General features: G+C 36.5%; 1 protein-coding gene across 1 annotated transcript; it reads left to right on the top strand.

Annotated features, from left to right (window-relative positions):
* The first annotated feature begins 290 nt into the window (after positions 1–290).
* Positions 291–14,964, top strand: LOC309713385 (dickkopf-related protein 3-like). Its single transcript, XM_082544975.1, has 5 exons — positions 291–634; positions 13,207–13,307; positions 13,462–13,636; positions 13,730–13,931; positions 14,722–14,964. Exons 1-5 carry the CDS (start codon positions 556–558, stop codon positions 14,780–14,782), a joined length of 618 nt encoding a protein of 205 aa, XP_082401101.1. The 5' UTR covers positions 291–555; the 3' UTR covers positions 14,783–14,964.
* The last annotated feature ends 1,508 nt before the right edge of the window (positions 14,965–16,472 follow it).

The following is a 16,472-nucleotide window of genomic DNA, read 5'->3' as shown; positions in this document are numbered from 1 at the left end:
AAAGGGGGTGTTGAAGATGGGAGGAGCATGTCTCCCCCATGTGGAAGCAAGCTGAACCAAAACAAATGTGGTAGTTAAATGGTTGGCGTTTTGAGAAGAACTTCCTCTGTAGTCTGTTACAGAGATAATGCACATTTTTAATTGAAAGGTTTGAAAAGAACTGTTTTTCTACTCTTGGTAGTAGAAGATTATTTGATGAGGTAAATATGTTTTGTGTCCAACACTTGAAAAAGAAGAACCTGGAATTATTTAGGTGCTGTTGATAGTGGCGCTATGGTGACCATTTTTATTTCCCAGTTTCTTTTCCCTCTAGGAGTGCTATATAAGTCTCTGACAATTTCATTAGGTACAGATTGGTAGTTTGGTCTTCAGGACTATATGAATTTTTCGTGGAAAGAATTAAACAAGGAGCTGGAAAAATTCCTCAGACATTTTGGTCCATGATAGCATCACACAGTTGCTGTAGACTTCTTGGCTACAGCTCCATGATGAAAACTCCCATCTTATCTATTGGATTGCTGGATTTTATCAGAGCTTTTCCTGTGTTCACACTAGATGCCTGATATGTCTCTCAGAAAACCCTCTCAGAACTATGGGCCACTTCAGGAGGGAAAGACTGGTGTCGGTGCTTTAAGTAAGTAATTAATTAAGCAAATATTGCAAATAAAAACTAACAAGCACAAAACTTCGGTGTTAGCCTTGTGTGTAGTTTAGTAACTTCTTTATTTGTAGAAGAATTGCTGTTATGATACGTGCTGCACAGAGTCAGGCACGGAGAATTGATGATATGACTCAAACCTAGGGTTGGGCTGTCCTAAAATTTTGGATTTTGAATCTAACTGGTGCATGGATTTGGATGTGTATGTGTGTATGTGCTACTAATTTTGGACTGCTGTCCTTCGCGAACATAAAAGGAACTTTAATCTTTGTTGTCTTACTTTTCCTGGTTAATTAAATAAGAAAAACAATAATTAAATCATCTACTCTGACCACTAGCAGTTTATAAAGACATAAAATTAAGATTATCTCTTTATAAACTGAACTATATTCATCTTATTCACGAGGCTCTGAACAATAGCCCGTTTTGGCCCATTGGTAAATTGGTAATTGCCCACCCCTGCCCTTACTCACACAAAGTAATTATGTTTAGGCACAAGAAACATCATCTGAACGCACCTCACAAGTTTCTCCATCTGTCCCAATAGCATGTTACAGACAGCTGTCCACATAAAAAAAAATCTCTAAAACTGAAGTTTTTTGCTTTTAGAGAGCTTACATCTTTTTCTTTTTAGTTTGTTTTTATTATTGGTCTTATATAAAGATCACACAAGTATAAAACTAAAGAATAATTAAACTGAAATAACAGGTTTTGTGGCTGGCCTTATTTTATATATCAATTAAAAAAAAACCTAAATCATCGTCCTCACCTTTTCTAAAACGCACAGCAAATTTATGGAAGATTAATACACATTTGGTGCTCCAATGAGCATTTCTGTTAACAGGATTGGAAGTCAAGGTGTGTGTGCTTGTTGTAATAAGGGAACATGTCACACACTGAATTTGTGACATGTTTGTGTGTGTGTGTGTGTGTGTGACTGTGTGTGACTGTGTGTAGGTTGTAGCTGCATAACAATATTTTTTTTTTATATGAATCTCTTTATTGTTTTGGTCTTTTCGTAGGATTTGTTAACAATAAGGAAACCACCAGCATATATTTGCAATTGGTGCTGCTCTACTTTCAGCGATGAATGTCCCAGTGTAGTGGGATGACGAAATGTTAGTAGGTGTATTAAGATATTCATAGTTCTTCTGAAATGATCAGTTAATGCCCCCCAATATTTTTCTCCTATATCCTCCTGTGTTTTTATGAACTGGTAGGAGGACATCATGTGGTTCTGTGTAGAGTAGGCCTTGTTAAATTCTTGCATTTATATTATAAATGTTGAAACGTGCAAATTCCCAGAATATGCACATTATATTTTGGTGCATAAACCAAACAGAGCAGATGTACACAAAACTAGTCCTAAATTAAACAGGCAGTGTGGTCGGCTTACTTTAAGCATATTCTTCTTTTTGTATTGTATAGGATATTTTCATTTTTTTTCTCTTATCTTTTCTATGTGTCTACCTTGGGTTTCTCCTCATGTGACTTCTTGCTTGTTCACAAGGTACCATAATTAGGGCAAAACTCTGGATGAAACGTGAAAGAGGTTTAACTTGACTAAACCAAAAAGGCCAACTCAAAATGTGTTTCACGCCTGTCAAAATGTTAAATGAGCGCATTTGTCATCAATTGGAACAAGATGTTGGATGGAGATGAGCTGCTAGATCTGGCTGAAAATGATCCAACACACTCTGATCCTTTAGCGGGGAGAATTATGCTTAAAATATGACCTGCCTTGTGATTCCCCATAAACTTACACAATGTTTTATCTTCCCCTGTTTTAATACGCAAACACAGTGACTGTAGAGCAGAAGGTTTTACTGTTTTTATAGATCCAGTAAGCCGGTAAATTTGTACCACATGATTATTTAGGAGACTGTTTATTTTGCCGATTGATGTGAGAAGTTCATTAAAAGTATATTCACTGATATTGCTACAACACACAAATGTTTGCCAAGTATGAGAATTTCCTCCAGACTCATAATGTTTGTGAACTGTGTGAACTGTTTAAAAAAGAAAAGAAAGAACAACAACAAAATTAATGTGAGCAACACAATGTTTGCTGCATTAATGAGAAATGTTTTATACCATATGTACACTTTAATCCGCTTAAAACTTTAAAGTCTGAGCCATGAAATATTTACCATTTTCAATTAAGTAGTGTCTTAATTGAAAATTCTGATTTACAAAAAAAAGGAAATATTAATTTGCATATTTGAGTTTTTAACTTCACTCACACTGATCCTTGAAACACTAGATGTTAAGTGGTTAAAGGTATTAGATAATAAAATGTGTAAACTAACTTTATTCAGTTGGAGAATGACAATATGAAGTAATACAGTAACTCTAGCAAAATTGGTTAGTAAGCTGCATTTGTAAAGTGTTAAAGAATAAATATATGTTCTTAGTGCCTTAGCAACAGAGGCTTAAGTTAGTGGAAGTTTAAAAAACAGGAAGTGTAGTGCAAAGCTGCAGAGGCATATTAATAAAAAGAGGAAACCAGACAGAAAAAGCAGAACTAGCTCTTGGATGGTCGTCAGAATTTACACCCTTTTATGGTCCTCGGGACCCAAAATGGTCCCCATCCAAAAGGTGATATAGCAATGGATTTTATGAATTTTTTTTTCATTTTTTTTCACATCAGATCTTTTAAACAACTTCAGACCTATCCACTGATATAAAGTTTTTCATAATTTTTTTCATATTTTTTAGGTTTTTATGGCTTTATTGTCATAAAAACCCCTGTTTTTTGGGGGGTAAAAAATCATAATATGCAATATTTTCAAAAAATGAGTTGCAAATGGAACTACTTGGCATGAGGTTATTAGAGCCTTGGATAGGTAAAGAATTCAGAATAGAATTGATTTGGATGCATTATTATTTTTGGAGCAATAAGAGTTTTTGCAATATACTTCCATTGGTATCCCTCGGGACCCAAAATGGTCCCCATCCAAAAGGTGATATAGCAATGAATTTTATGAATTGTTTTTTCATTTTTTTTCACATCAGATCTTTTAAACAACTTCAGACCTATCCACTGATATAAAGTTTTTCATAATTTTCTTTATATTTTTTAGGTTTTTATGGCTTTATTGTCATAAAGACCCCTGTTTATTTTCTTTGGGGGGTAAAAAACCATAATATGCAATATTTTCAAAAAATGAGTTGCAAATGGAACTACTTGGCATGAGGTTATTAGAGCCTTGGATAGGTAAAGAATTCAGAATAGAATTGATTTGGATGCATTATTACTTTTGGAGCAATAAGAGTTTTTGCAATATACTTCCATTGGTATCCCTCGGGACCCAAAATGGTCCCCATCCAAAAGGTGATATAGCAATGAATTTTATGAATTGTTTTTTCATTTTTTTTCACATCAGATCTTTTAAACAACTTCAGACCTAACCACAGATATAAAGTTTTTCATAAATTTGTAAATATTTTTTATGTTTTTATAGCTTTATTGTCATAAAGACCCCTGTTTATTTTTTATTTATTTATTTAACCCGTAATATATATTATAAATATATTCTCAATCACATTCACACCACTCTCTTATATCAGTTCCACTACATCGAGACTATTTTATGGTGGTCAGCTGTTTTATTGTCATGTATTTTGCATAATAAGATAACCATGTCCTGCATTCAAAACCACTGAAAATGTCTATGGTGGTGCTGTACCTAATATTGTGCTCATTGGATCCAAAACATATTTTTCCTTTATTTTGAAGCCTGAGGCTTAGATCCATTAGGTATTCACGAGAAAAAAATTATCACGTCAGGATTACAGTATATCGAAAATATGTGATTATAATGGGAGTCAATGGGACCCAAAATGGTACGAGGACCACAGATGGTAACACTTATGTGAATCTCCTTTACTATACACAACACCATAGAGGGGATCAATGAATTTTAAAAATAATGCTAAAATGCACATCCTAGCCAAGTTTCATGCAACTAGTCTTTAAAATGACTGATATATTGAGAATCAAAAATCCAAGGGGACCCAAAAGGGTCCCTTTTTTGACTATGACCATCAGAGGGCTCTAGTAACACAGAAGGAGTTGTTTTTATCAAAACTATGTGTGACATGTAAAGGACCAAACTAACATCTGGTTCCGAACCGGGGACCTTTTGCGTGTGAGGCGAACGTGATAACCACTACACTACAGAAACTGCTGCATGACTGTGTGGATTTGCCTTGTCAGGAGATTAAAGTCTCTCGATTTCTAGGATAGCAGTGTCAGGACTTGGGAACATAAAGCAGGTTACATTTCCAGCAAGTATAATCAGAATGAACAGGTCAGGTAAGCAGGTGGGTGGGTCAAGGGTAGACTCCCTGAGCAGTGGAAAAGACAAGTGAATAACTATTACGCAGAATTAACTCAAGCAAGCTGACAAGTAACTAAAGGCCTGAGCAATACTACCAAATGGGTATGTTAATAAACTGGCAATGCATATTGAAGGCTGAGTTAAAACACTATGCTGACTGCAGATGGATGACAGGTATGGCTGGTCAGGGTTTCTTCCCATCACTGGAAGACATACACTATATTACCAAAAGCGTCTTGATGCATTCTCAATCATCCAGGAAAATAAATCTCCAAATGTTGATTCTGTTCATCTGGATGTAGCGTTTTGTGGGAGAAACGTTTCGTCACTCATCCAAGTGACTTCTTCAGTCTCAGCTGACTGCAGTTTGACCTGCAGTTTGACCTGCAGTCAGCTGAGACTGAAGAAGTCACTTGGATTCAGGTGTTCAAATCATTTCCATGGTCAGAGATGTATAAAATTAGGCACCTAGGCATGCAGACTGCTTCTCCAAACATCTGTGAGGTCTAAGGAGCTTATTGAATTCCAGCTTTGTACTGTGATAGGATGCAACCTGTGCAATAAGTCCAGTCATTAAATTTCCTCACTAATAAATATTCCAGTCAGCTGGAAGTGGTATTATAACAAAGTGGGAATGATAGCAACTCAGGTTCTGTAAAGCAGGGTCAGCAGATATTGAGGTACATAGTGGGCAGAGTTCATCAACTTTCTGCAGAGTCAGTTATTGCAGATCTCCAGACTTCATGCAGCCTTCAGATTAGTTCAAGAACAGTACATGGAGAGCTTCATAGAATGGGTTTCCATGGCCAAGCAGCTGCAAGCCTTGCATAACCAAGTGCAATGCAAAGTGTTGGATGCCGTGGTGTAAAGCAGCTAACCCTAACCCCCTCTAACCCTAACTGGACTCTAAAGGGTTGAGCCACGTGTTATCTGGAGTAACAAATCATGCTTCTCCGTCTTGGTTTGGTGATTGCCATGAGAACAGTACTTGTCTGACTGCATTGTGCAGTCACAACAATTTCAGGCTCCCACCTTCATGGGAACAGTTTAGAGATGTCGCCTTCCAGTTCCAACGTGACTGCACACCAGTGCAAAAAACAAGGTCCATAAAGACATAGATGAGAGAGTTTGGTGTGGAAGAACTTGACTGACCTGCATAGAGTCCCGACCTTAACCTGAGAGAACACCTTTGGGATTAATTAGAACTGAGACTGCGAGGCCTTCTCGTACAAAATCACTGTCTGACCTCACAACTGCGCTTCTAGAAGAAAAGGCAGGCGCCACACCTGGCAGACAAGGAGAGCAATGACACAGAGTTTTAAGATCTTAACTCTTTTAAAGTGATGTGTTAGGCAGCTCTACACCAAATTAGGGGAACGTTTTTTACAAGATAGACCAGTAAAGTTTAAGACACTTAAAAATATATACCAAAATACACTGAAGATGTTCCAAAGGTGCCTATTTTGACACAATTTACACCAGTTTTTTTGTGGGGTCCAGTTATATGCTTTAAACTAATATTAATAACAGTTTTAACTATTGGGCACCAATGACCCTTGTTCTACATTCTTGTCCTTTGCTTCTTTTCCCATCTTAATGATAAAAACCCCTAAACCTGGCACAAAGAAAGCATGCCTGTTTCCCATTATAGAAGGAATCACACTCTTAGGTCTTGTTCCAATTGAAAACAGGTATCAGCAGTATCTTATTTAAACCTGGATAGGAGTGTACTCAAAGATCTAACGACAAAATAAACACACGTTTGGTTCATTTGAGGTTATTTTTAGTGTTAAGATGGGGGTTTATTTTGTTTTATGGATACAAAACACAGCTGACATAATACTATCATGAGGTTTAGAACAACATGTCCCTGTCAAATATGTGTCTTTGCAGGATTACTGTCACCCTATATTAGTAATCATAACGGACAGATGTGGAACTGGTTGAGTCACAGAGGCAGACATATGGTGTTTTTGTGAATCCTTCAGCTCGCCATATATTGTGTTAGTCGATTTCAAGATGAGTCAAATTCAAGACTTATATTTTCTCACGTCACCCTTTTAAGTTCTTTTTTCTGTATTAAATTAAAGCATAAAAGTTCAGTTCAATTCAAGAACAAGTCATCTTATTTACAGAAAACCTGACACTAAACATAGGAGCCATTCCCTTAGAAATAACATCTGTTTTACCAATAATAAAGTTACCTCATTTTTTAAAGAATACAGTTAATGACTGGACATTATTTAATTAATTGTCTATCAACTACTTTTGTATTACTGTAACTTTACTAATAATACAAACTTTACTTTAGATTTTTTTTTAACATGTACGTGTATTTGTATTTGTGTACTGATGTGAGTACAGCTTTAATCCTATCTTAGTCCCAGCAGCAGTCTTCTACCTGCTAACATCTACTGGCTTCATTTCACTGCTCACTTCACTTCATGCAAAGCACCATAAAACCTCTGCCCTGCTTGCTCAAGGTGTGAATTGCCTGCCCACAAACACAGAGAAAAGGCTTTAAGGCATTTCTAGCACCTCATTTTAAATTGTAACCTCAATTTGGAAGAACACTATGATACGAACACATCGTGCTACAGGGATACAGCCAGATTCACAGCATGGGGGTTGTACAAATTCTGCTCACACTTCTTGAATTGTTCTCGGAGGACAAATTGTATGAATATCATTGCATTTATCAATGTGTTCAGACACTTGGATGGAAGTTGATTATTTGGAAATCAAAGTCCAAAAAGTCAATTTATCCTTTAAGGGTTACAGGATGTTGGCCAAATACAGAAAAAACATGTCTGTAGCTTTAAAATTACAAAATAGTGAAGCTGATAAGAAAAACATGGATGCCCCTTTCCCCCCAACAGTCCAACAAAAAGAACAATGTTAAGCTTTGTAACTCTACACAAAACAGGGAAATTAAGTAAGTAAAAAAGAATGGCAGCGAACCCCTACGAAGCTCTTAAACTCATCAAATCTAGTTATAGAAACCACTTCTGACAATGAGTAAGAAAGACAAAGTGTGTGTGTGTGGGGGGGGTAAACAGAGCTGCAACAGCATGCTGGTTTAAACAAACATAACAAACATCAGCAACCACTCAACACGCAGGTTTGCTGCATGGCTTGCAGCTTTAGCTTGCAGCTTTAGCTTCTAACATCTTGAAACTTCCACAGCAAACAGAGTACTGCTGATATTCGTTTGAGTGTTAATTTTGATAAATGGAAGTCAATTTAAATCTGGTCTCCAACGATCACCGAAAGAAAAACATTTGTCTCTTTAATGGCTAATTTTTCCTGTGTTTAGTGGCTATGTGCTAATTTTTATTCAGTGCACAGCTAAGTTGTTTCCCGTTGTATCAAAATGAGCTTTAAGAAAACAAGTTTGCCAATACTGGGTTCACTGTTACCACTGCCTCCTTCTAGAGTGGATACAAGATTTGATCCATGCTAGCGGATCAAAGTGTTACACATAAGTGACATAGCAAAGGAAAAGCTAACCATAAAAACAGAGAGAGAATCCCAAAGACAAACGTGCAAATGCAATGACAAAATCATTTTTCAATATTTCCAATTTTGCCTTAACTTTACCGTCTGCAGATCTTTTAAAATTAGGTCTGAATAATGTAGTCATTGAATATTTTCTGATGCATAAACTGCAAATAAACGATGCGCTATCTTTCGCAGATACTTGTACAGCAAACATCTGATCTATGAGGTGAAACTCCCACTTAGCATAGCCATTCACTGGCCATTCAGCCAGTTGAATTGGGCTTTTCTGTCTTTAGCCTGTGGCAATAATGTATGAATGTGCAACATGTGCCTGTTTTTGTCATTGTGTCATTACTAAAGCACATCTACATTACTTTCGATTTACAAATCTTTCCCAATACATCTAAACCCTTTTTAAAAAAATCATAACTACTGGTGAACAACGCAAAATCAATGCTGACAGTTTTCAATCGTACACCAACCACTAACTGATTTTATTGTCCATAAAGTTTCCACTCTCCAGTTGTCATGAAACATTCAAGCAGCTAACAGAAGAACAAACAACACAGCTGATGTAGCACAACTTGCTTTTGCCTTTCCCGGACTATAAATATTTATTACCATGGCCTGGTATCATCTGACACTGCACACTGTAATTTCAGTAATGCTGAAACGAATTCTTTTCCACTGACCTGAATAAACATACACTCTAAGGGACTTTTCCAAATTTTCCATCCGTCTTGCACTGAGTGTTTTCTTGGAAGTGGGAATGAGGACTCGTCATAACCTCCACCATTCACAGCTCCCCATGGTGGTGGTGGAGGTGGTGGTCTTGGGGGGTGGGGTGGGGGGTCAAGGTCCATTACAATGGGCAGACATCAGCTTGTCTATTGTCTCTCTTAATCCCTAATTGCACGACCATCAGCGATGTTGATTCTTTACATGCATTACAAGCGTCATTAGCAGAGTCATTAACACAGGGAAAACATGTTGAGGACCGTAGAGACACAGTTATCTGTCACTGCATTGGGTAAATAGTCAGGGTGATATCTTACTGTAAGTACAGATGTATAACAATAGCGTTTTTGTAAAAGAATGATAAGGGGAGGGAGTGGGTGTAGTTTAAACTGTAATCCCTATGATGCAAAATGCAGTGCTGTAAATCTTATTAGGAATGATGAATATGTGTATGTGTGACTCGCTTTAAAAGTTCTGTTTATGAGTTACAGAACAGAAAAATTGATGATGCAATGATGAGTCTGCAGGCTCTAAAACTTTTCCAAAAAAGACATTGAAAAGATGACTGTGCCAGACACGTACCTAATATTCAGGTTCGGCTAAAAAGTAAAAAAAAAAAGAAACAAGAAAATATATTACATTAATAGCATATTTAGTGAAAATGTATCCTTTTACCACAGGTTTTATTTGTAAGGCAAAACAACATCATTACTTCTGAAAACTCCTTCAAATCTAACCCCTTTTTTATTATTAACAATTTTCATTTCTGCTTAAAACCAAAGCAAACAGAGAAACAAATCAGCTTAAAGACTAATAATAACCATTACGCTTACCTCAGTTCTGCTCAATATTAATTGTGTCTCTTTGTAAGCTTATTGGTGCAGCCCATCACAAGAATCCTAGTTTCTCATGTGGTCCCTGGAAGAAATGAATTGCCCCTCCTCTAAGTATCACCCTTCTCATGTTTTTATCGGCAACAAGTTGGTATATCTTTTCACCCAAGTCTACACAATCACCGTGGTGACAAAAATAATGGATGCAAGAAGTTGTACCCTTGCATCCTTTGACATGATTTTAATGTTCCAAAACGTACTTGCCCCTTCTTTACCATCTGACCCAGCACCTTCATCCCAAGAGGCAACACTGCTTCCCAGTTCCCCTGCCTCTGTGGGAATAATACGTTTTCATTATCCAGAGGTCCATATAAATATCCTTACCATGAAACACATATCGAGACGTAACCCCACGAGAAACAGAATTTAAGGTCAAATGCTGTTTAACATAAATGCATACATGGAATGGACATTGTGTAGCTTTGTGGTTGCAATCAAGTCACAGCAAAATAATAAGTGAGTTGGGTGTATTTAAAAAAAAAAAAAAACACATACATAACACGTTATCATTTTTGAAACAACAGCTAGGCATCACCTAGATATCCACTAAACTTAACCAAATATAACCCAATTTTAGCTTTGATGTAGCCTACAATTTAGAAACATTGTAATATTTTTACCAATAATGAACAGAAAACTGATGAGTACGATAAAACTATCTGTCATTTATTTGAATGGATTGGAATAGATTATATTTTCTTTCTCTCATTAATGCATCCCTTGAATTACCTCTTATAACTCAATAATCCAGTCAAAATGATTAGACTGCTCCAAAGGCTGCATAACACTGACACAGTACTTATTTACACATTGCTAATTGCTACTATTGTGCCCACTAACTGTGCCATTAGTCTGTGTTACTCTGTTCTGATAAGGATAAGGAGCTAAGACAGTCCCAGACTGCAATATCTGTGTATCTGATCTGGGCTGTCTGCCACTTAGAAAATGTAAATTAGTGACAATTATTCAGGCACCTCAGGCTGAGTAAGAAATACCTGGTAATGTTAGATAAAGCTCTCCATACAAGGTGCATTAATTACAATTATAGACAAGACAAGATGTTGTCTTAGTTGGAGAGACATTAAGTGGTGGGTTTTATAGTGGCCTGGAGGCTCGTGAGTGAGACAGAGGGTCTGTGTGGGTTTAGCGAGGTGTAAGCTATGACTACATTCATCCAAGCAAAACAAAGAACCAAATCCAATTTCCCCAAAAAAAAGAAGATTGGATGCTGTGTACATTGCAAATTTTAAAAAGCGTGAAACCTTTATAACGAATGTTAAAAATATGAAATTGTATGTTTTTGAAAATATATACATGCTTATTTTGTTTTTGATACAAGAAAATGTTTTACAAAGGTCTGCACAGGGGAAACAAAGACTGAAAAAGCTTTAAAATGCCTATAAAACATCTTGTGGAATCCAAATGGAAATAAAAGAGAATCCCAGAAAGAAGAAGATGACTGTTTCTGAATCTAAAATTACATTTCATCATGGATGGTTCATATAATTAAGATTTAAAGGAACTGGAGAAAACTCTGGATGCATGGGACAAAGCCCTCAATCATTACTGAGTAGTCTTTGAAGCTCTCAGTCAGCTTTTCATTAAAAACAGACTGTCTTGGACATCACCGCATGGACTCAAAAACACTTCAGTAAACCATGCTGTAGATGTGGAGTGTCATTTGAAATCATGGACACGTGGTCATTTGAATCAGAAGTCACCATTGCTGATGGTATGGCCTGTATTTATGTACATGGGAAACCTTTACATCTGTGAGGACACTACTGAAGATATTGCTATATTTTTAAGGGAAGGCCTTGCTCATTTCTGCAAGAATGACCACATTTCTGCATGATTGCTGACGCCATAAAGGAGACTCAATATCATCTGAATTTTAATAACTACCTAGAATAATCTATATCTATATGTGTAAAAACCACAACCAGTATAGTCTATGTCTCACAAATGTTTATTCCTGAAGTCAGAACAGTACGGAAGGAGCTGAAATTGTCATAACTGGTCATTGTGGGGGAGTTTAAACTCTTTTAGTCAGTGTGACTGCTTTTAATTTTACTTTTGTAATGATCTGTTATATGACTAAATCATATGGGAGACTTTTACCTGGATAAATAAAGCATAACGAAATGATTTCAAACACACACTTTGTGTATATTAAAAACTTAAAACTAGCTGATTGTTGGACATTTCAGTTATTATCATAACTGTATTTATAGAGAATTGCTTGTCCTGCTTGTCATGTATAAAGATTCCAGGACAAAAATGTGAAAAAAAATTTCTTTTTGTTCCCCTACAGCACCTTGTCTCCCTTCTCCTCCTGATGGTAATTACATTTAATGAGTTCAGGGTTCATCCGCAGGGTGCACTTCTCCAAATTGCTCACAGCATGGGGTCTGAAGTGGGATAGGGTAGGGGGTATCAGGACAGTCGAGGTCGGGGCCAGGAGTGTTTACCCAGTGTTTGGGGTCAAGACTTGCAGTGGCTCTACTTGTCAGAGAGCAGTGAAACATGTCATTAATTTGTCTGCTTTTGTCCTGCTTGTTTGTTTTTCTGGTAGAGATAATCACGTGAAGGTGGTGCTTGTCTTGGCTCTATTGTGTGAAACTGTTGTCAGTCCATCACCACCCTCAGTGCCCCATCTCTCCCCATTCCCTTTCTCCCCACTTCATGAATGGCCATTTTGCCACTATTTTCTGACTGCAGGGGGTGACCCCAACAATTTAGTTAATCCATTAACAACTAATTGTCTCCTCCTACTCTGTTGTTTGGACAAACAGCCTGGTGGGGGGAGGTCAAGTCCTTCTGACCTATAAAAGTCAAACCAGAAGAGCAGTGAGCCAGTGTCACTGCATGGATACCTTCAGTACTGACTGTTTACACTTTGACTTGCACTTTTAAGCGCTGGATTTTTGTTTCGAGCTTTTCTTGCTTTCTCTTTGACTCACCTCTTTTTAAGTTAATCATTGTTCATTTTTTATTAATCCTTTTTTGTGCATTTTGGAAATGTTTGGAAATCTGTGGTTGGTTTGTTTGTGTCTGTCCTTTTATGGGACAGAAGCACGTATATGGGCCTGGATGCTGAACATGCCCCACAGTCCTCCCAAAGAAGGAGCAAAAGCACTTCGACAGAGCACTCCTGTTGCCAAACCAGTCACGGTAAGATGCTTGAAAGTGGCCATGATTATTTTGTTTGAATTAACGAAATCATTTGACATCTGTAGAAAAGGTATGAGAGCAACATGGCCCTTCTGTCTTAAACTGGGCTTAGAATTTCAGGCAAAGTTTGCAATGATTTCCTTCTTTTCTTCAGGCTGCATGTGACCACGACAGAGCTTGTGGAAGGGGTTTCTCATGTGATCGCCACTTTGGCCTTTGTGTGCCTCTAAGAGGGGAGGGTCATTACTGTCGGAGAGATGCACAATGTGTTCGTGGACTTAGCTGCATGTTCGGGAAGTGCCACCGCAGTATCCCCGATGGACAAGAGGGTAAGGGTGGACCAACAAATGTAACCAAATCTTTTAAATTTCCAAATTTTTCTTCATACGAAACCAGAAGTGACCACTGTTTCCTTAATCCAGGTGCCAGGTGTAAAGTTGACAGAGACTGTGGAGCATCGATGTGTTGTGCCCGGCATCATGGTGAGCAGGTGTGCAAAAGAAGACTGACGTTAGATGAGAGCTGTTATGTGCCTGATGGTGGCCTGGCATTCAGCATCAACCAGATTTGTCCGTGTGATGAGGGTTTACTTTGTCGTGAAAGCAGTGGAAAGCTACAGAGAGAGTAAGTACTACAAACACTGGTTTTCATCATCAGATATTTTACTCAACAAACAAAGGGTTTGCTAAAGTGACTGATATCAATATTCACTCCAAAGCTTTTAGTTTCATTGACAAATCAGTTCTGGGGTCTTTGTTATCTAGATTTTATTGCAAAAAATTAGGCAAATGACAATCACATTTATACCATTTTGTGGGTGTTAATTCAAATTCTTCCTGGACTTCTACACAATTGAACGGACATACTGGGTTTTCTGGACTTTTAGGCCCTTTGAAAGGGCAGGTCGAGGACTAACTTCCCAGAAAACTTTTAAAGCTTTTAAGCCTCTCTGTTTGTACAACTGTTAGAAAAGTTTATCTTTTTATGTTACTTTTTAATTTTTATGTTGTATTGTGTATTTTTAAGACTTTTACAAACTAAGTAGGTTTAGAGTCGTTTTTAATTTATACTGGAAATGTACATGTCTTTTGGCATAAAACAGGTTCCACAATACAATTTACAGATGAAATTTAAGAAGTGTTCCAAGATGGAAAAATGAAAAAGCCTTTAGCTAAGACAGTAAAAGAAACAGCTCAGAAAAGTTGCTCTACATTGCAATGCAAATTTGTATGTTTGCACTATGTACTATGATTGTCTACTAATCTACAGCCTTAGTAACAGCAAGCTTTAAGAGCTTTTTTCTTTCATTCAATATGACAGTAACTGAAAGTAAGTAATATGTTTTAAACATGGTTCAGTTTATCTAAAATAATTGCTTCTTGCAAAGACTAACTTGGGTTTGTTTGTCTTTCAGGAGGGAGTTTATATACCAGCCAGAACGAACAAGCTGGACCTGTCAAGTGCCCAACCTTTGATACATTATCAACAGAAGTTCTATTTTCTGTGTAACTATACTGTATATATTTAAATGTATATGTTTCTAAATATGCTGTATTGTTATTTGCTCTTATTAGAGGCTTAAAGAAAAGTTGTTTTTAATATTTCATTTAGTAAATTTTGACAAAAAGCACTACTGTATGTAGCTGGGCTCAACAAAGCTAGTGTCTTATCCAAAATCTTCATCATGATCATTTGCTGATCTTTCTTTCTCTAAATGTCTGAAATGCTTCAAGTTTTAAGCATAAATTAAAGAAAAGGTTTTCCAAAACTAATGAGTATAATTTGTGTTTCACAAAAAATGTATTACAGTTTCTTAATTTTAAAGCTTCCAAGATCATTCCCAATCACTAATCAAAACATTTGGGTAATGAGTAAAGTACCTGTGCATACAGAAACATTATATACACACACAAATGTAAAACATTTATATAATCCAGACTTTACAGACAAAGAATGTTTTGAAATCAAAATATGTTTTTTGGAGAATTTTGCCAAATAACATCAAGATAACAAAGGTAATTAAATATAGCAAAAATAAGAAGTAGAATCAGAATTATACATTTTTAAAAGTAATGACAGTAAAGTCACTATTATTCTTTAAATTAAAATTATTTTAGATTTTAAGGTTTTTTTGTTTTTTTTTTTAGATAATTTGTATATATTCATTTAGCATACAATCAATTAAAATGTAGAGACATTTTGAGAAAAGTTCATCTTCTTGGATGTTTTGTTGTCTTCCTTACCACAAAGCTCACCTTATAGTAAATTTCAAATTACATGTTTATATAGTTAACTGTTTAAAGACTGAATTATGAAATAATTGCCAAAAATTCTTTATTAAACCTTCTGACAAGTTGTTAAAAAAAACCCTAAATGAAATATTAATTGGAAATATAGGAGTTTTAATTTGTTTTACATTTGCTACATCTGGTTTTTTTTTGGTTTTTTGGTTTTTTTTGCAATTCATTGATTAAAACTGTATTGTGCAATTTTGTTTAGATTTGATTATGTAGAATTCTCAGAAAACCCATGTTTCAAATATGATGAAACTGAAATGATTTTAGGTGCTGTATTCCTTTAAAGCACCAAGTCGACTGTGCAATCTTATGAAAACAGAGTCTGTCTCCCTCTGAGCACGTTTCTTGGACTACAGGAAGGAGTTACATAATATAAAGGAATCTTGCAACTCCTAATTGTTAGCATCACCAGATGCTGTAATGCTAGCTGTCCCCTGACCCATTCTTAGATCAGTATCTTCCTCGGACTACGTCGGGCATAGTCTGAGGGCCATTCACATGCTAATCGTCCAGTTTGCCCCTTCAATTTCACGGTGACTTGAATTGTTCTGTGAAGGACATTAGTGTCTAACCTCTTTGCTATCGTGTTACAGAGCTTATCATTAAGTCTTTGCAAGGAGGTATTTGGTGCTGTGAATAGAGCCTCATGACAAGAAAGATTGGAAAGTCTTAGGATGTTTTATTAAGGTATTGATGTGTTTTTTCTGACAAACCTTTTGATTTTATGAACAAACAGGATGTAAAAGGCAAAGAAGAATTTATGCCAGAAATAATGCACAGTAACTAATCACAACTAGAGTTATTAAGGCTTCAGGAGAAGCCAGTGTGACTGTTCTAAACCTGCCAGCGAGAACACACGTTTCACACA

Source organism: Aulonocara stuartgranti (assembly GCF_965226115.1).
Source record: "Aulonocara stuartgranti genome assembly, chromosome: 8".
In the NCBI taxonomy this organism is placed as follows: domain Eukaryota; kingdom Metazoa; phylum Chordata; class Actinopteri; order Cichliformes; family Cichlidae; genus Aulonocara; species Aulonocara stuartgranti.
The sequence above is the reverse complement of the archived record's forward strand: the minus strand, read 5'-3'. Positions and strand labels throughout refer to the sequence as shown.